The 19292-nt window shown below is 56.3% G+C and overlaps 1 protein-coding gene across 9 annotated transcripts; it reads left to right on the top strand.

Moving 5' to 3' along the window:
- Positions 1-485: 485 nt before the first annotated feature.
- On the top strand, positions 486-19133 carry BCL2L1 (BCL2 like 1). Of its 9 annotated transcripts, none has more exons than XM_088174913.1 (3): positions 486-700; positions 1678-2341; positions 17390-19133. In XM_088174913.1, exons 2-3 carry the CDS (start codon positions 1784-1786, stop codon positions 17525-17527), a joined length of 696 nt encoding a protein of 231 aa, XP_088031039.1. In that variant the 5' UTR covers positions 486-700; positions 1678-1783; the 3' UTR covers positions 17528-19133. The 9 variants fall into 9 exon arrangements, with proteins under 9 accessions (XP_088031039.1, XP_088031034.1, XP_088031035.1 ...); XM_088174908.1 differs by having other exon boundaries at positions 503-700; positions 1673-2341; XM_088174909.1 differs by having other exon boundaries at positions 521-862; positions 1673-2341.
- Positions 19134-19292: the final 159 nt, after the last annotated feature.

Here is a 19292-nt window from a genome sequence, read left to right as displayed (position 1 = left end):
AGAAAGCGGCTTCTGCCGCCGGTAAGCCCGGCCAGGTTTCTCGATGCTGTGAGGAGAAAGTGCCCTTTGCCCAGTGACTTTATCGACCCCAAGTACTGCATAATCTTCCCCGTGGCCTTGGAGAGGGATGGGTAGCCAGCTGTTAACGGCAGAGCAGGCCCTCGGCTGCCACAGTCGCTTTCCCTGCTCCGGCACTGTCCGCATAACCCTCCCCTCACTACCCCGACAGGAGCTCCCTGAGTACTATAGAGACACAAAACACCCCACGTTCGTCCCGGACTGCTGTAAGTGGACGGCGGCCGTGTCAGCGGCAGGACCGTGCCCGTAGGGCGCGGCGAGAGCGGAGGCCGGAGCCGACCCCGCCGCGGCCGGCAGGGGGCGCCAGATCTCCATTCTCCGCCCAGCACCTTCGCGCCTGCGCACCGGCACAGCCGGCATAGCGCGTGCGCACCATGCCCCACGCCGTCCAACCGACGCCCCTCGCCCAGCCTCGAGGCGCCGTGCGCATGCGCACCGCACCGCTGCTGCCCCCTCCCACCCTACCGCACCCCCCCGGCCGCTCGGCGGGCGATGTGGAAGGAGTCTCAGGACTGCTGAGCGGGCCGAGGCCCGGGGAGCTCCCGGAGACCTCCGGCGTCGCTGCCAGCCGGGCCCGCGCGGCAGAGCCGGGAAGGACGCGGACCCTCAGTCGGGCGCCGAGGTGAGGGGCGGGGCAGGGTAAACCTTGACTGACGCGCACCTCAGCCAAAGGGAGAGGGCGCTGCCGCGTCCCCGCCCCCCGGCGCTCTCCTGGCCGCTGATTGGCTGTCGTGTCGGCCTCCCGGGCGCCGTGTCGGCCCTCGTGCGCGGCCCCGCCCCCCAGGTACGGCGACCGGTGGGGCCGTCCGGCGACCTGGGGGGGGGCGATCCGGTGACTGAGGGGGGCGATTCGGGGGTCCGGGGAAAGCGGTCTGGTGGTGGGGGGGGCCAGTCGGGTGGCCGAGAGGACCCGCTGCGGCTCTCCCGCCTGCCGCTACCCGGCGTGTCACCGTGCCGGCCCCAGCGGCTGCGTGCTGCTAACCGTGACTGGAATCGCTCCCGTAAGGACGCAGAGCCCTGCGGCGGCACCCCCAGTGGTGAGCGCTTTCAGCGCTCAGCAGTTTATCCTCTCCGCCTGCGGGAGCGAGAGGCTTGGAGGCGGCGGGGGCTGCGGTTACCGTCTAACTGAGCCCCCCTGGGGCTGCCGTGGTCCTTGGGCAGCGCTGCCCGCCCGCTGCCGTCGCTGCAGCCGTTGGGTAACGCTGGCGGAGGGGGGCGGGGGCGCCGGGCCCTTTAACGGGCGGGGCGAGGCGGGGGCGGTGCTGTCGCGGTCCGGGCCGACCCGAAGCTCCAGCAGAACGAGAACCGCCTCCGCCCCGGCCCGCAGCCGGCCTGCCAGGCGCAGCCCGCACCCGGTGAGACCTGGGGTCTGCTCGGAGCGAGCCTGGGGTTCCCGGGGGCTCGAGGCTGGTTTCTGGGGAAGGGGGTGTTGTGGTCGGTTTTCTGTGCGGCTTCAATCTGGTGGCCCTGAGCCTCTGCGTAGAGCTGCGGGGTGATCTCAGTATAACGATAAGCTATCGGTGGTAATGGCGCGGGTGCATCTAAGAGCCTTGGCATTAACTGTTTCGGTGCCTTTCTCCTCCTCTGTGCTAAGGTCAGATGTTTCCATCGGTCGCGAAGAAGAGGAGTGGAGTCGGGAACTGCTAAGTGCTGATCTGCTTGTGCTCCGGACCATGGACTCATTGAGGGCGTCCCAGGTGTGAAAATGTACAGCAGTAATCGGGAGTTAGTGATTGACTTTGTTTCCTACAAGCTCTCACAGAAAGGATACAGCTGGAGTCAGCTGGAGGAGGAAGATGAGAACAGGACTGACTTTGCAGGAGAGGAGGACGAGATGGACGGCGTCCTCAACGGGAGCCCCTCCTGGCATGCACCCACCAGCCACATAGTGAACGGAGCCTCTGTGCACCAGAGCAGCCTTGAAGTCCATGAGATCCGTCGAGCAGCCGACGACGTGAGGCAGGCGCTGAGAGAGGCGGGGGATGAGTTTGAGCTGAGGTACCGGCGGGCGTTCAGCGACCTCACTTCCCAGCTCCACATCACTCCCAGCACAGCGTATCAGAGCTTTGAGCAGGTAGTGAACGAACTGTTCCGTGATGGAGTGAACTGGGGCCGCATCGTGGCTTTCTTCTCCTTCGGAGGAGCCTTGTGCGTGGAGAGCGTTGTTAAGGAGATGCGGGTATTGGTGAAACGCATCGTGTCTTGGATGACCACGTACTTGACCGACCACTTAGATCCCTGGATCCAGGAGAATGGCGGATGGGTAAGAGCACCTCTCTGTGGTGGGGGTGGCTGCCCATGCCCTCCCTCACTCCAAGCTGGCAGTGAGGCTGGTCAAACCGGAGTGCAGCTCCCTGCAGTGTTTGTGCTAGAGCTTGTCCTGCCCCTTGCAGGGAGAATAAAGGGGTATGTAGTCTTGCCCTCTGTGCTCCTAACACTCTGTCCCGAGAGGGTCAGCCCACCGTGTTGACACAAACAGTTTGTACTCAGATATGTCTTTCTCTATCCATTCTTTTTGTCCTTCTCCCTGGATGTTATGTAAAAGACCTGTTTTTCCAAGAGCCTTTGGAAATCTAATGTCATCCAAGCTTGTTCTTCAAGCAGAGCCCTGGCTCTGGGGCATGTATGTTCCCGGTGTCATTAACAGCAGGGAGTGGAGCTTCCTCCTCTCCAAGGCAGTGTTGTGGTGGGCTGGCTGGTGGTTTGCCGAGGTAACAGCTACTTCTTCATTCTGGAAACACCATTTGCCTTGCTCATGGTGAAATGAAATCCAACAGCAGATCCCGGTGGCTGGGTGGGCTTCTGGGACTGTCTGAGCTGGTGTGGTGGGAGCCAGGGCCGAGGTGGAGGCAACCTCTGTGCTGGGGAGCTGCTAAGCCCACAGCTGCTTTTCCCTTGGCAGGGAGCAGTGCTCCCAGCTGCCCCAGCAGCAAACCCTGGGAGCTCTCAGTGGTGAGGTATTAACATGAATAAGCATTTCTTCAGGAAGCATTCTTGAAATGCCGGGTCCGGCTGTGCGGTGCAGCCTGGGACTGCCGGCGGGAGGTATATGACCTACAGATGTCTGAGTTTTCATTTGGCTTCTGCATCTTAGTGATTCCCTGCTGGTGTAACCTTTACCGGTTCCCACTGGAAAGAGTTCATGCTGTCAGGCATTGGCATCTAAACAGCGGGGAATTACCTCCTTGCTAGGAGCTGAGGCCTCTCAGCCCCCTTCACCTCACAATCCATCGGCAGAGCCCAGGATTTTAGGAAGGGGACAGGAGCCTTTGAGCCCAGCGTTGTGCTCTGCACCCTCCTGACAGAGAAGAATCTCTCCTCAGCTCCCCGTACCTGGCCAGCAATGCTGGGGACCCCGGAGAAGAAGGGGAACTGGTGCACCCCGAGAGAGGGAGCTGATTCAGGAAGGGTGAAGGAATTCCAGGAATGTGACCGCCCTGTGGGGCACTGCCTGGGTGGGGCTGCTCAGGCAAGGAGAGGAGCTTGGTTTCGATTAATAACCCGGGATCTGCTGGCCATTTCATCTGGCTGTATGTGGCCCATTAGCTCTCTCATCCTGCAGATAACCCTGGCCAAATGCAGAGTTCCTTCCCCCTCCCTCTGCTTTTGGCTTTTAGAGCCACAGATTAGTTTTGGAATTAAGTGATCAAACTGAGGTTTCCAAGCTAGTGTGGCTGTTGCTGTTAGTGACGGATTGGGCTGTATCCTGGAGACCTAGGCGATAATGCAATCTGATTTTTTGTAAATGAACTCTCTGGGGGATTTAGATTAAATCACTGGTGGAAAATCACTGGTCCCTGCTTGTGGGGAATGGAACACCTCCTCCCTCTGTTCCCCACCCCCAACCATCACGATTCAGACTCTTCAATTTTTTTGTGTCTGTGTCTAAATTAATTGTTTGGAACAAATATTTGTTCAACAGATTGCGGAAGGGTCAGGACTCCTCTCTATCTGACCCGCCCACCAATTCTCGCTTTGAAAAATGCCGTTTCCACTCAGAGGACTGCCTTGCTTTCTTGTTCTAACCTTGAACCAGGCTTTTAACTTCCCTGCCCAGGCTATGCCACTGCCTGGGCTATGCTAGGAGCTGAATGGAAGCCAGGCACGGTGGTGAAGGCTGGAGTGGGGGGAATCCACACCACCAGCCACCAAAAAGCCAGCTCTGGGCAGTGTTGCTGCTGCCAGCCTGTTGCAAATCTTGAGTGTTCGTTTGACATCTTGGCTGTAGCTTTTTTCCACTCTCAGCTTTCATCATGTGCCTTCCTGGAGGCAGCCATGCCACTCCATAACAAGGGACAGAGGCCATAAGAGCTCCTGAGTGCCTCACGTGTGGGGCGTGCATGGGATGGGGATGCTCTGCTTTCCTTCGCTCTCTCGCGATTCCAGCTGCAGGGAGAAAGCTGCTGGCCTTCTGCCAGCTCTCCCTGTAAGAGGAGTGCCACCCTGCCCTGGCTGTGATGGAGCCATCCCTCTCCTGCCGCCCTGTTTGCACAGGGAGTCTCTTTGGTGCATTGGAGCTGTTAGAGCCTGTCCTATTCAAACAAAGCACTCCTGAGAGGTGCAGCAGGCAGGTCCTGGTGAGAGAGACGCAAGTTCTGGCAGGCCTGCTCGGCAGGGCCCAGGTGGTTTGTGTTTTGGAGCACTGCAGCACTTCTCTTCCTGGAAAGCCCCTCTGAAAGAGGGAAGGAGCATGGCTCCATAACAAGTGCTGCACAGCCAAATTGTGTAGAAAGCTCTGTTTCATTCCCCACCAGTGGAACAAAGGCAGCATCGAAGGGCCGCGGGGTGCAGGTGCCTTTGGAGGCTGCTGTGTGCTGGGCTGTAGCAGTTCTCTTGAGAAATCAAGTTTTGAGGCAAGGGGAAATAGCAAATCTTGCTCCATAACGTTATCGTAGGAGTGTTTTGTCACATTTACTGGCTCTGCCTTGGTTTGCCCTCTGCTCTGCAATCTGGCACTGAGAAAACAAACAAGAGCAACCCAAGGGGAACATTAATAACCAGCCAGAAGAGAGCTTCTGCCTTGGCAAGCCATCACATCCAAAAAGGAGGCTTTCCTGGGGCAGTTGCTTTGACCAGGGCCAGGTCTTACTTGCTGTGAGGTTGAAATGGTGATGCCAGTGGGGATTGGGAGTCGTGGTGGGAGAAATCTGGTGAGTGGGAAGGAAGGAGGGGGAAGTGCAGGGTGAAGGGTAGAGAGCCTGGCAGGCAGAGATGTACTGACCGTGCTTAATCTGTTTGAGAAAGGAAAGTGAGCAGTAGTTCCTGCCTGGCTGTGACCCTCTAGTGCATGACGGCTTTTCCTTCAAGGCTAAAGCCACATTCAGAGCCCACTCTGAATTTAAGGAGGGTTTTCTGGATAAGCTTGGAGTTAAATCTGTGGATATAGAGTCAAGAGGTTTGTAGGGAATATGGTGGGGACCAATATGAAGAGGTTGTGTCAGGCTAGAAGTGAAAGCAAATAGCATCTTTAGCACCAGTCTGGGATACATGAATCCCAACAAACTACTAGGCTGATGGAGAATGAACTACTTCCTGCGATGGCTCAGTGCTTCCTGGGTTCTCAGTTGACCCTGGCCACACAGTACATGGTGTGCTGGGACATGTGTTCTGTCTGCCACCCTGCAGTGGACTAGAAGCCTGTAATTCGCTTTGGGGAAAACCCTTTGAAGATGACAATATAGCAAGCTCATATTTATCTTTTAAATTTTTTTTCTGAATGGTAGGAAATGACTCAGCCTGTGTCATATGACAGTGCACAGCTGGGATTTTGTCCTGTACTCTGGCTCCAGGCTCCTCATTGGTTTCAGGTTGAGAGTTAGACTTTGATTCTCAGCTCTTTGGAAATGCTTTTTGGCCTTGTGCCTTTGTGTCCCGTGTATTCTGCACAAGCTGTCCCTGCCACTACCACATTTCCTGGGACTGTGGTTTGCCAGAGTTCTGTCCTTCTGAGTGTTACAGGCTGAGTTTCGGGGATGCCCCGGCATTTCTAATCCTGTTTGAGATCACAGCCATCCGTTCCACGTGGTGGTCAACGTGCAGCATAACTGACTCAGTGGAAATGACTGAGCATAGCCTTGGTCATGCTTTGTGGTCTTGAAGATGGATCCTATGGCTTCATCTCAGACTGAGAGAATTGGGGCTGTTCAGCCTGGAGAAGAGACGGCTCCCTGCCCATCCCTAAAGAGGCTCCAACAGAGCTGGAGAGGGACTTTGGACAAAGGCAAGGAGTGACAGGACAAGGGGGAATTCCTCCCCACTGACAGAGGGCAGGTTAGATTGGATATTAGGAAGGTTCTCTGCCCTGTGAGGTTTATGAAACACTGGCACAGGTTGCTCAGAGAAGCTGTGGCTGTCCCATCCCTGGAAGTATTCATAGTCCGGTTGGATGGGTCTTTGAGCAACCTGGTCTGTGGTGCTCAGCTGTACTATTGCTTTGCACTTTGTCCTTGGCAATTACTTTACAGCCTTGATCCCTTGCAGCTGAGACGATGGCCCCATTGTCATCACCTGCAAGGGTTGGAAAAAACTGTCCTCCTGCCAGTGGGGTTCCCCATGTCCCTTCCTGGGTGTTTTTCCATGGCTGTGGGAGCTGCCAGCAGTGCCCTGGCTCAGGCTATCCTGCCTGGAGCAACCAGCCCAGGTAGCTGTATCCTCACTGACGTCTGGAGATCTGGGCTCAGCATGTAGATCCCTGGCAGCTCCCCATCCAGCTTCGACCTGGGAGGCTTTTCTGCATTGCTCTCCAGGAAATGCCATTGGAATGACTTCCACTGCAGCTTCCTGCCCGGCCCACAGCAGCATTCCTGCCGCTAGACCAAGAGCAATGCAGAGGCTGATTTCAGAGCTTTGCTCTTTACCCCCTTTACTCGTTCTCCTTCTTTGGGGCCCTGCCTGTTTTCCTTGCTGCTTCTCGGTGTGTGGTGCAGTTTGATTACGTTCCTTAGATCTGTGATTACAGCAGGCGCCTGGAAAGCCAAACTCCTGCCCGTGGCTGGCTGTGGCTCAGAGCAGCCCACTTAACCCCGGGGTCTTTGAGCGAAAGGGATAGCGTTTCCTTCGCTCCCAGGGGAGCCACTGGCAACTCTGATTCGTAAAGCACTCTGAGGCTCTTTAATCCGAAGAGCTGAGTGTCATTTAAAAAAAGACCTGTGAAATAATTAACAAACTGTTTCTTGCTGCTCTGTGTTCACAGCTGCTCTCAGTAATGTCATTCCGCCTGCTCATCCTGCTCCTCTCTGACGCTGGAGCTGGGTCCCTGGAGCGCTGCCCGAGGTCTCTCCCTGCTTCAGCAGCAGTAGGGTGTCCCAGCACAGCAGAAGGGGTGGATGGGAGCTCTCTTTTCCCCAGTGGAAGCTGCAGCTTTCTGTGTGTGTCTGGGCTGCGATGCCTGATTTCTGTGGAGCTCCTGTATGGTTTGTGTACATGGTTTCCCCCGGGAGCAGCAACACGCCTGCAGCACACACTGGGTACATCTGAATGGTGGTGTGGTGCTCTGGGACCTTTGCTGAAGCTGAGAAGGTTTGGTTTCCTTTGGTTTTTACCAAGCAGCTGACGGCTGTAAGCACAATCCCATCTTGACATTACAAGGAGTATTTCTCTAGCAGCTCTTTCCTCACTAGCTGTAAAGCCGGAATATTCCCAGGAGGAGCTGGGGGGAGGGAAGGGATGGATATCAGTTGTAGAAGTGTTGCAGACCTGCTGAACCGAGAGGCGAGGGATTAATGGTGGCTTCTGCCATGGGAGCAGAAGTCGGCTGGGGGCAGCTGCTCTGTCTGCTCTGGGGACCCCAGAGCAGCCGGGGTGTTGACCTACCTGCTGACTCAGAGCGAAGGTATCCACTGTGGGTGGCTCTGCCTTGTGGTGACAGGAGAACAGCCACTCTCCTCCACCCTCCACTCTCGTGCTCCACCCTCTTGCAAGGTAGGGATGTTGCCCTTAAACACTATTGTTCTGAGCCACTAAAGATTAACGCACAGAATGGAGGCATGAAAGGGAAGCAGAGTCCCTCAGTGCCAGGGCACTTCTTGCTTTACTGCCCTGACCTTGGACAGGGAAACTTCCTCCTCCCTGCTCCTCACCTGGAAGGATGTGCGGAGGAGTTCTTGGCAAGATCTCTCTGAAGTCCTGCTCCTAAATCATTCTTGAGATGCCAAGAGCTCAAGTTAGGGAACATGCATTCCAGAGGCGTGGGAGAGCTTCTCCCACAGTGCACCCATGGAGGGGGGCAGTGAGGCAGGCTCAGGGCACACACGGGCTGGCACCCATCGTGGTCAGGTGGGGAGAAGGGTTACTCTGCCACAGCAGAACAGCCCAGTGGAACGAGGGTGCTGAGGGCTGCTGGGAGGCAGAGCCGTTAGCAGATGGCTCCAGCTGGGCTTACCGGAGAGCAGGTGTGGGTTTCGGGAGCAGCCTTTTAAGAGAGATGTCAGTTTTGAACCCGGGAGGCTCAAGGGGCTGAGCCGTGGCTGCCACAACTCGCATGCTGTGGAGCTGTGACCTAGTTGCGCTGTAGAAATGCTCCGTTTATTTTTTATTTTTAGGTATTTTGCTTATTTTATCTTCATGTTTAATTTAGTTAGCAAAAAAAGAATCGGAGGGCTGAGCAGTGCTGGGAAGGACTGCCTGCAGGCGGGAACGCCCGCTGCAGCTCTGTGCAGCCAGCATCTCTCCAGCCGCCCGTGTCTTCTCTCGGACACGTGCTCACGTGTACCAGCCCAGTGCTGTCTCTCAGGATCTCTTTAATGGGAAACCCAGTGCACTCAGCGCTGCTGCCTGCCTCCGGGGTAGCGAGGGAGGGAGGGAGGAGTGGGATTCGGAGCGTTAACCAGAGAGGCTCCCGTGGCCATAGGGACTGTTTGAATGTTGTGCTGTAACTGGTCTGCTTTCCCTCTGCTGCTGGGAGCAGGAAGCTGGAGGAGCTTGGTGTTTCAGGGGCCTTTGGGCTGGTTACTTTTTCGACTGCTGCTTGTCTCTGCACTGGCACAGCATGCCCAGGGAAGGGTAATGGGCTGTATCTGCAAAGAGGGAAGTTTCAGGGGGTTGTGCGATTCCCTTGGGGAGAGCTGTTTGAATTTATTGCATTATCCTCCTTCCTGCTCAAGCTTGTGTTTCAGCTGTGTCTGCAGACGTAGCTGCTGATTTAAGTAGATCCAATTAGTAGCTAGCTCCTGGCATCAGTATCCTGCTTGGGGAGATGAGCCCTGGAGATGAGGAGCCTCCGGTGGGAGCAGGGCTGGGCTCAGCCTTTCAGCCCCCGTTCGCAGTCTGGGATGGACCCAGAGTTCCCCAGCTCACAGCCCTGCACCTGAGCTCAAAGGCAGGTGTCCTGCTCTGTGCTCTGCCTGGCCAAGAACAAACAGCAGGCAGGTTCTCCCTGTCTGTACCACTGCCAGACAGGTGCTCTTAAGAGTGAAATCAAATACTCCAAAACATGACAAGCTGGCAGCAGGCAGGGCTTGGAGCAGGAGCTGGGGCTGCTCACACCGGGACTGCAAGGGGCCTGTGAGCAGAGCTGTGCAGTCACCTGGCTCTTGGGGTAGAACTCAGAAGGGAACTGCTGGAACTGACTGCTGCTTGAAGGAGCATGCAAGGGTTTTCTTCTCTGCTGGAGGATGAAGGGCTCTTTGTGAAGCTCAGAGAAGAAGTCTAGACTGGCATGGAGCTGGTTTGGTTTGAATGCAGCTAGTGCTATGATCAGGTGGAGCAGGACATCTGTCTGCATTGCTTCTCTGAGCAGTACCAGTCCCATTTGCCCATCTCTCTGGTCTGTGCCACCATAGAGGTTGAGGAAGACTGGAGACACTACAGTGTTGTGCAGGGAGCACTGTCTGGTGGCAGTACGTGGCATTACTCTCTGTGTGTGACTCGTGGTGAGCTGGCTCAGGGTTTGGGCTGGGATGTGGGCACTGGGTGTCTGTGTGTGGCCCTGGGTAGTGCCTGGGTGACATATGACTAACATATGGAGAAAATGAGGTGCTGCTACCTGTAAATCAGCCATCATAGTGCTGCAAGTGCCTCCATCCTCTACTTGTATGGCTCACCAGTGTATTAAACTTGCTGGAGAGCTAATGTCTTTTAATAGAGCAACTGACCTCATTTAGAAGCTTCCAGTGCACCAGCCAGTGATTATTTCATGCAACAACATGCATGGAGGAGCCCAGGGCAGAGCACAAAGTCTCCTTCTCATGCTGCACTGCTTTCTCTCGTGTTTGCTGCATCAGCTGCCTACTGTGCTTCCTGCCCTCAAGTCAGTTAGGATTTTGCTAAAAGGGACTTTGTGGCTTGAATCATTTGAGATTTCATGGAACTAACAGGAAGTGAAAACAAAATGAGCACATCTTCCTCCTCTTCCTGCACCTCCACCCTTTCCCCTTTTTCATTCAAGTGGCATGTAAGAATTACAGCAGCCTCGTGAGGTGCCGGGGTTGAAGTGGGAAGTGGTAAAGCTTGGCAGTCACTCCTCCAGGATGCTGGACGAGTGGCTGAGGCAGCTCTTCTCCAGGATCCATCTCCTCTGGGGACCATCCCTGCATCCAGCCTGGCTCTCTTGAGCCCTGGTAGCACCAACATTCCCTGTGGGGTGGGCTTGGTGAGGCTCACGGTGCGGGCGAGGACCGGAAAGAGCTGTCAGCATCGCCCACTCACCCCCTGGCAGGAGGGAACGTGGCTCAGCAGCTGGGCACACGTGAGCATGGCACGTCTCCCCGGCACAGGTTTCCCCACGGTTACACAAGGGCACGATTGCAAAGGAGCTCTGACGTCCAGGAAGAGCAAAGACAAGGTGAAAATTGAGCTCTGTTCCCTGGTTGCCAGTGGCCCTGCTGAGGTGCTGTCCGGCACAGCGAGCTGGCCGCGGCCCTTTGCTCCCCGGCCCCGTGAGCGTGAGCGGCAGATAAACCGGGACATGAAAGCAGGAGGAGCCTTCCCTGCCCCCCGAGCGTGCCCCTCGCACAAAGGCTGCTCTGCTGCGGGGCTCAGACACCATCTGTCCGGTGGGGAGAAGCATCAGAGAGACCGTCTTTCCTCGGACTATTCCACTTAATGCCCTTTGGAAAACAATCCCATTCCCAGCAGGTGCTAATCTCTTGAGTGGATCCGGCTCAGCCAATGTGTTCTTCGCTGTGCCTTTGTACCAGAGCCGTGTCTCCTGCCATCCTCTCCTGCCCTGCCCAGCAGGCCCGGTGCCGGCCGGGGCTGCAGCACCTTCGGGAACCCTTAGCCTGGTTAGCTCTGGGAAGAGCACTGATGAAAGATGGATGCAAGTGGATTAGTCATTCACATCGTCTCCGGCTTTAATACACATGAATGTTTCAGCAGATTTCTGGAACGGAGAGCGCAATTCCCTGCTCTCCATCTCGTGCTGTGCACAGCAGTCTCCCGGGGCAGGGACGGGGGTTACAGCTGTCACCGTAGCCTCTTTCATGTATTTGGAAAACGCTGAAATTGTGCTGAATGGTGTGGGGTTATTGCGGGTTCCCTGGAGCCGGTGATGAAACCAGTTTGACAGAAGGCTGCCGTGGCAAGGATTAGGGCTGGAATGTGCTAGTGAGGGTTTGTTTCTGGTTAGAAAAGAGCTGGCTGTGGCCTGGGCTAAGCTGGACCCCCGTTGTCTGTTGGGCTTTGGCTCAAGGGACAGCCTCCCTGCCAGTCCCCCTATGCTGCAGCCCCACAGCAAAGCCCGAGTGAGAAGAGAAAGAAGAGGGGATGTTCTTAATTAAATAACTCTTTTGAATTTACAGGCTACCTTCTTCCCAATCACAGGTTTCAATGAATACCCTGGGATTTAGGCAGAGATAGCACCCCAGGGTCCACAACACCCCAGCAGCAGCTCCAAGGGCAGGAAAGGCTGGAGAGGGAGTGGGTGGGTGGCATTCCCTGCCATTGTCATGGAGATCAGCAGCTGCTTCCCTGGAGGTCACCATTTGCATAACAGTTAGAGCTGAGTCTCTGGAGTATTTGCACCTGCAGCTGCTATCCCCACAGCCCCTTCTCTCTGTGTCCCAAAACCTCTTCCCTAGCCCATTCTGAGCCTGCCTGGGGTTGCTGGTGGGGACCAGTGGGGTGAAGCTGCAGATCTTCTCTGCCCATGGAAGGGGGATTGGAACTAGATGATTTTTAAGGTCCCCTCTAACCAGTCTAGGATCTGTGTTTCTATGGGGAAGGTCAGACCTGCCTTGGATGGCAGGTTCCCTTGTCATGTTCCTGAGTCAGGTGCTGACCTTGACTTCCAGTGCCCAGCGCTGCAGGCAGTCGTGCGACCTCTGCAGTTACACTCTGTCCCTGCTGCCCTCCTTTCAGGGCTGGGAGTGGTGGGGGGCCACACGTGGATACAGCATCAGGGGGAGCAGGGCAGAGGGAGAACCTCTAGGATGTCTCTTCCATTCATCACAAAGGGACCCACAGAGCTGTGTTTACAGGATCCCAATGGCAGCCTTTGGGAATACTTATGTTTTCTTTTATTCTTAAAGCTCTCAGCTGCCTTTTCTCCCCTGTGCTTCACCTCCAGGTTCGCATATGCCAGCCCCATGTGGTGAGCTGGCAGCCCAAAGGGGCTCTGGGAGCAGGTTGCTGTCGATGCAGGGCTTTGTTGTGGTCTGTGCTGAGCTGCTGCCTTTCTTTTTCCCTCCTTGTCTTGCTGCTCAGCACAAAACTGTTCCCAGCATCTCATTAACAAATGTCTGGTCATCCAGATGACTCTGCTCCCGGCCGGTGGTTGCTTTTAGACCTCTGAGCAGGAACACAGCTGTACTTACGGTGGAGGTAAAACAGAAACAGCCTTGTTTTCAAGGGAAACATTGCCTCGTGATGAGAATGCCTGGCTTGGGAGTCAGATGCTGTGGCTCATGCTGCTGGCTCGCACACAGCTCTGGGAAAGACACTTAACCTCCCCATAGCTCTGTTGATCCATCGGGAACAATGCTGGCTTATCAAGCCCACGGGAGGTTCTGGGGAACCAGCTCATTTTTGATAAAACACATCAGGATCCTTGGGTTGGAAAGGCTGTTGTGCATGCTGAGGTGGGTGCTGGGGGTATCTGTCTCACTGGGCTGGCTGGGTATCAGAGCCATGGGGAAGCTCTGAAGCTCCTGCTGGAGTCCAAGTCTCCATGTCGAAGTTCAGCCAAGTTCACCTGAATAGTCCCAGTAGAGCCTGGCTCTTCTCTGCTGGTTTTCAGAGCTTTGTCCTGGTATCTCGGTGACCTCCATACCCCTCACCCCCTTGTGCAGGGCAAGCTTTGAGCCCCAAACTGCCAGAGCCCTCCCCTCTCTGCTCTCATGCCTCACCAGAGGCCAGATGGGAGTTTATTGCCCACATCTGCTTCCTTCACCTGCCCTCATGGCTCAGTGTCACCGAATCCTCTTTCCCCAAGTGCTGGGGCTTATCTTGAAAGAGGAACCTGCTCTGCTCACCCTGAATGGGATCCAGCAACTGTTCTCCCTCCTGCACGGGTAGCACTGGTGAATGAAACCAACCAAGCAAATGAGAGCCTCAAATTTTAGGAGTTCCCCTTCCCAGGCCAGGATGTGAGTAGTGTCTCAGCCAGAAGTCATGCTTCTTCAGTCTGCTCTCCCAGCTGAGACAGAGCACTTCAGGTCAGACCCGCTCCTCTTGCCTTTCTGCCACAGGGTTGTGTGTGGGCACTGGACAGTGTTTAAATGGTTGCTGCATCCCACACTGGGGGGGGATGGGTGCTGGGTTCCAGTTTGGGGCTCTCTGAGTGTCCAGAGAACTCTTGGCACTGCACAACCTCCCTGCCCCAGCTCTGAGAGGTGGTGGAGCCTGACTTTCCAGGTTTTCTGCCTTCTGCAAGCAGCATGTGCAGCAGGAGGGAAACACCCCCTACCCCAACTCCTCCAGCAAGTGGTGTTTCAGGCTCCAACAAGAAAATGTGGATTCCTTCCCCAGCTCTGGGGAAGAGAGGCAAAGGCAGGGGATTGCCTCTTGCATAGGAGTAAGATCTCTGCTTCCTCATTGCCTGCCCTGGAGCATCCTCCTTTCGGACGTGTCAGTCACCCGGGACGGGGAAGGGGATGTGACGGGCGTTCTGATGGAACAGTCTGTCCTCGCGGGTGGAAGAGGCCCAGGGTTGAGACACTGACCACTGACGTGCTGTTGCTACCACAGTCCTTGTGATCAGCTCAGGAATTCCAAGAATTTCCTCTCTGATAAAGGTGACTGGGGGAGGCCAGAAATATCTGGACGTGTCTGGGCAAGCCTGAGATCCAACCACCAGGCCGGAGAGGTCAGGATCAGTCCTGGGAGTGCTGGGCTTCAGGTGCGGAGCAGCCGAGCCCTGGGATGGTGTGGGAACAGAGCAAGCTGCCTTTCCCTAACCTTCAACCCTCCCACAGCATGGGCAGGGAGGACACTCCTGCCTGTTTTCCCACTCCCTCTGGTCTGAGATCTGGTTCCCAGGGGACACATCTGGGATCAAAGTTGTGCAAAGGCCGAGCTATCACAGCTTCTAGGGTGGTTTCCCCGGGGAAGGGCAAGGCACTCTCCTCGGGTCGCTTACGGCCCCCAGCTGTGGCTCCAGCAGCTGCTGCTCCCTTCCCAGGGGAAGGAGAGGGGCTCACGTCCCCTCCCTGCCCAGGCTGGGCTCTGGCTGTGCTCCTCTCCGCCTGTAGCACCCGATAGCTCTGCGCTCACTGTGCGCCATTTATCTCTCCTTCAGCAAACACTTCCTTTTCTTGGAAGCAAGGGCTTCTTGGAACTGCCTTTCCCCAAGCTCGGCAACACATGCCATGGAAAAAGCAGCATGGAGAACCGGCTGCCAACCCTTCTTGGCTCCCTGCCCTCCTGGAGGGGCCTCTCCTGGTGCCTGCCCCACAGAGAGGCTGGGTAGATGTGTAGCCCTGTCCACCACTGCAGCCTTCCTGGACACAGTGGGGACGTCCCTGCTGTGCATCAGGAGGAGCCTGTGGAAATCTGTGGGACTCTCAGTGGGGCAGGTCCTAATGAATCCCTGAGGAAAGCAGATTTTCTGGGGAATACATCACAAAATTGCAGCTGCCTTCCTCCAGCCGAGCATTCTGCAGCCTCAGGTGCTGTGAGCAAGTGGCTGGGATGTGTGTCCAAGGGAAGGGCCATCCCTGGAGCGAAGGCCCTGCCACTGAGAGATCAGAATATATGCTAAGTTGGAAGAGACCCACAAGGATCATCAAGTCCAACTTCTGGCCTTGCTCAGGACATTCCAGCAATCCTACCATCTGCCTGAGAGTGTGGTTCAAACACTCCTTGAACTCTGGTGCAGGCTTGGTGCCATGACCATGACAGTCCCTGGGGAGCCACTTCCAATGCCCAGCCAGCCTCCTGGTTAAGAACCTTTTTCTAACATCCAGCCTAAATGTCCCTAGACGCAAATGTTATAGGGGTGGTGTTTTTTTGACAGGTGCCTCCTGCCCCAGTTCCCCGTGCCCTCCATCCCTGCCAGCCTGCTCTCAGTATGCTGCCACTGCTATGCCCTGTCACAGCTCCATGCTCACCACCTATCAGCAGAGGGATTTCCTGTGCCAGAATTCAAAATATCTCCTTGGGTTTGGGCTCTGCTCTTGTCCCTCTCCTGCAGCACATCACTCACTGTTCCCTGGGTGAGTGGACTGGCAGCAGGCAGCAGTCCTTACCTTTCTCCCTGGACAGCACTGCCTGTGAGCTGTATCCTGCCCAATCCTGCAGGGCCAGTACAACACCTCCACAGATCCCATGCCAGCTGGCAGGCATGATGGGAAGCGAGCTGCCTTCTGCCATTCTGTGTGGGTGGTTGGAGTCATGGGGATGACTGTCATATCCCTGAAGAGGACTCTTAAGTGAGGTGGCAGCAGTGACATGCCCCAGGGTGAGTTAGCAAAGTCCCTGTGTCCCAACACTCTGCCCTTGGGCCTGTGAGTAACTCCTCATGGTCTCGGTGTGTGGAAGCCAGCTGGGGGAGGTGTCTGGTGGGAAATGGAGCAGAGCTTTGGTGGCAGGGGCGGGTGCTGAGGTGCACAGCTCATCAAGGACCAGATCACCTATGGTGGGAGCCTGTTTGCCATGGAGAGAGACACATCCCAGCTCCCTGGGGTTAAGCATGCAGGTCTGCTGCACGTCTTGCTTTGAAAAACTGAGTGAGCTTGGTCATAAGGATGTGGCAAGGTGAGGAGATACACCACAAGCTGTGACCATCCTGGCACTGTTTGGTGGGATCTGGGAGACTTGGACCATGTTCCATTGAAGAGAGACACCTGAATGCCAGCCGTGACCTAGGCACCAAACCCCCGTAGTCCTGTGGCCACAGGCTGTGGGCAGGTGCGGGAGGCAGAGTGCTGGCAGAGCAGGCAGGCAGGAATGCTCCCCCTGCCTGCGCAGAGGCCGTGGTGAGGCATGACAGCGTCAACCAGGCTTATCTCTGCTTTCCCAGAGCAGCTGGGTTACTGGAAATGCATTCACTTATCAGGAAACAGGGGATCTTGCTGGAAAGATGGGCTCAAGGTGCGACAGCATCAAGCCCCTGCTGACGCCGAGCTGCTGGCGATCCCTGAGCCTGGAGCTCACAGCTTCCTCTCTGGTCAGCCCTGCGTCTCCTGCTCAGCCCCGATATACCTGACAGATCCTGGCCACGTTTCCTTGCTGCCTGCCCAGGGACCCCTCCTGCCCTGCTGCATGCGGTTCAGGGACCCCAGCAGCTCTCCTTATGATGGGCTGAGGTCTTCCCAGCTCCTGCTGGAGATGAAGGGCTGGAGGCAGCCGGCTCGGACGAGCTGGGCCGGAGTGACTGCATTCCTGGCCAAGCCTCGTGCTTGGCCTGCTCTCCTGAAGCCGTGGGAAGGCAGTAGCTTGGCGACCCAATGTCTGCCTTCACCACAGGGATTCGTGAAATCCAGCTCGTGTTGTGGAGTAATCTGCGAGGGCCAGTATGTGGGAGTGGGAGGTAGGAGGTTCCACTGTGGACACAAAATCACTGGGAGGATGCACGGTGTGGGCTCCTGCAGCCGTGGGCACCAGCCTTGATGCTGCTTCCACAAGCCTCAGTCAGGCAATGGAGCCCAGCAGGTTCCCATTGCAATGATTTCTATCACACTGGGATGCTAATTTTAGAGAGCCAAGAGCACGTGATGCATCCCCTGCCCTGCCTGCGTGGTGTTCTCCTCACAAATCCTTTCTGGCATCCTCTTCTCTCATGACTGTGCTTCTCCCCTTGCCCTGTGTGCATGATTCAGAGCGAGGAAGCACAAGGCATCTGTCATCTGCCTGGTCCTCACCACCACTTTCCTGCCAGCCCTTCCCTCTGTGCTCCACTCTCACCCCCGTGCTCACCACTCTCCTCTTCCCACAGGAGCGCTTTGTGGACCTCTATGGGAACGATGCTGCTGCCGAGGTGAGAAAAGGCCAGGAGACCTTCAACAAATGGCTCCTGACCGGGGCGACGGTGGCCGGAGTGCTTCTGCTGGGATCGCTGCTAAGCCGCAAGTGAGGCGCCGCCGAGCCCCCCGCAGCCAGGACGGCTGCGCCTTCACCGCCACATCCACTACACTCCGCTCCCGAGCACCATCACCGGCACAGGGCCAGCCCCTCCATCCCGGCCGAGCACCCTGCTCCGTGGAGTTTTCTCCCTTGTGCCGCCAGCTCCTTTATTGTAGCCTGTCTTATTTACTGTTCCGTTGTGTTTTAGAGGCGCTGAGACCAATGCAGCACTTCAGCTCCCAGCGCTGGGGAGATCCAGGCAGCTGGGGGGGGGCACAGGCTAGAAGGTGTCCCAGCCCTGCAGGGTTCTCCAAATAATTTGGAAGAGAATAAACAGACTTATTTTTGCATGTGTGAGTGCGTGCGTGTGTGTAGATGTGTCACTAATATAAAGTTCCCCAGCCAGAGCAAGGGTCAGGCTCCGTGCCCCCATCTCTGGCATGCTCAGGCACCAGGAAGAGGCAGGCTGCCCAGCGGGATGGAGCTTCCCTGCAGCATCCCTACCCTGTCCTTGCTTCCCAAGTCAGAGCTCATCCCTGTGGCAGGGGGAGCAGGAGGAAGAGGCAGAGGCCAGAAGTGAAGAGCTCTGCCCTTGGTCAGCCCAGCATGAATTCCTTTCTCCCCACATCATCAGTTGCTGGGAGCTGCAGCCTGTCCCAGACGGGGATGGTATGCCAGGCCCAGAGCTGTACGTGGGTTGAAGAGTTCTTTGTCCTCTTCCTCCTCCTCGCTCCAAATGTAGATGGCTGTGGGACAGTGCTCATCCCTTCCCAGCCTGCTCGTCTGGGCTGGCAAAGGAAGGAGGCAGGAGACGGGGAGAGTGCTTATCCCCGGCACAAGGGGCTTTGCAGAGAGCTGGGGCTGTGGTGTCCAGGAATCCAGAGCTGAGGATTGGAAGGGTATGGGGAAGCACTTGCACAGGGGTGGCAAAGCCCAGGGAGCAGCTGATTCATTGGATGAGCGGGGAAGCAAGCCCAGATGAGATGGGGGTGAGGGCTGCCACTGGGTGAGAGCCATGTCCATCTCTTTGGGGACAATAGGAGCTATTGGCCTCTCCACTGCTGTCCCACATGTTCCCAGTCCCATAGTGCAGGCAGATCCCTGGCCCCATGCGTGGCTGTGATGGCTGCATGCAGTGACTGAGGTGTCTGGCTTCCCTCCCCCTCATCCCCACACTGCTCCTTCTGCTGCTGGAGCAGGGAACCTCCGGCCTTTGAGCTGAAATTAGCTTCCAGAATAAACACCCTCATCCTCCGGAGCCCACCGCGGGCAGACACAGCTGTCCACAGCTTGTCCGTGTACATACTGCCCGTGCTCTGCTGTACATATACGAGTAGTTTTTAATTCATTTGTGAATACTATTAATGCTATTTTTGTTATCTTGTCTGTCCGTATTTATGTGTGGGACCGTGCTCCCTGCAGAGGCCATGCTGGGATGGAGGTGGGGGGGAGAACTGGAGGTTCCAGGGTGGCTCACTTGGCCACTGAGCACGGACTCGTGCTCCTCATGTCGGACCCACTCAGATCCCGCATGGGGAGCACGAGGATTAGCATTAGCCCATTGAACGCTTCGGTTTGCAGGTGGAGGTGAATCCACAAATAAATTTGTCATTCGAGCTTCTGGTGGTGCTGTGGTCTTTGCAGTCGTCGGGAATTTAAGCAACTTTGGGCCCAAAGGAGTTGGCTTCAGTGGGATGGATGGATGGATGGATGGATGGATGGATGGATGGATGGATGGATGGATGGATGGGGATGAGGTCGTCTCCCTGCCCAGG

Source organism: Sturnus vulgaris, chromosome 17, assembly GCF_052056855.1.
Source record: "Sturnus vulgaris isolate bStuVul1 chromosome 17, bStuVul1.hap1, whole genome shotgun sequence".
Lineage (NCBI taxonomy): Eukaryota > Metazoa > Chordata > Aves > Passeriformes > Sturnidae > Sturnus > Sturnus vulgaris.
This window is presented reverse-complemented; position numbering and strand designations above follow the sequence as displayed.

Excerpts from the sequence above, each read along its gene's own strand:
- BCL2L1 (XM_088174913.1), top strand. The coding sequence starts at position 1,784 with ATGTACAGCAGTAATCGGGAGTTAGTGATTGACTTTGTTTCCTACAAG. Across the intron at positions 2,342-17,389 it reads TCCAGGAGAATGGCGGATGG|GAGCGCTTTGTGGACCTCTA; the intron begins GTAAGAGCACCT and ends CTCTTCCCACAG.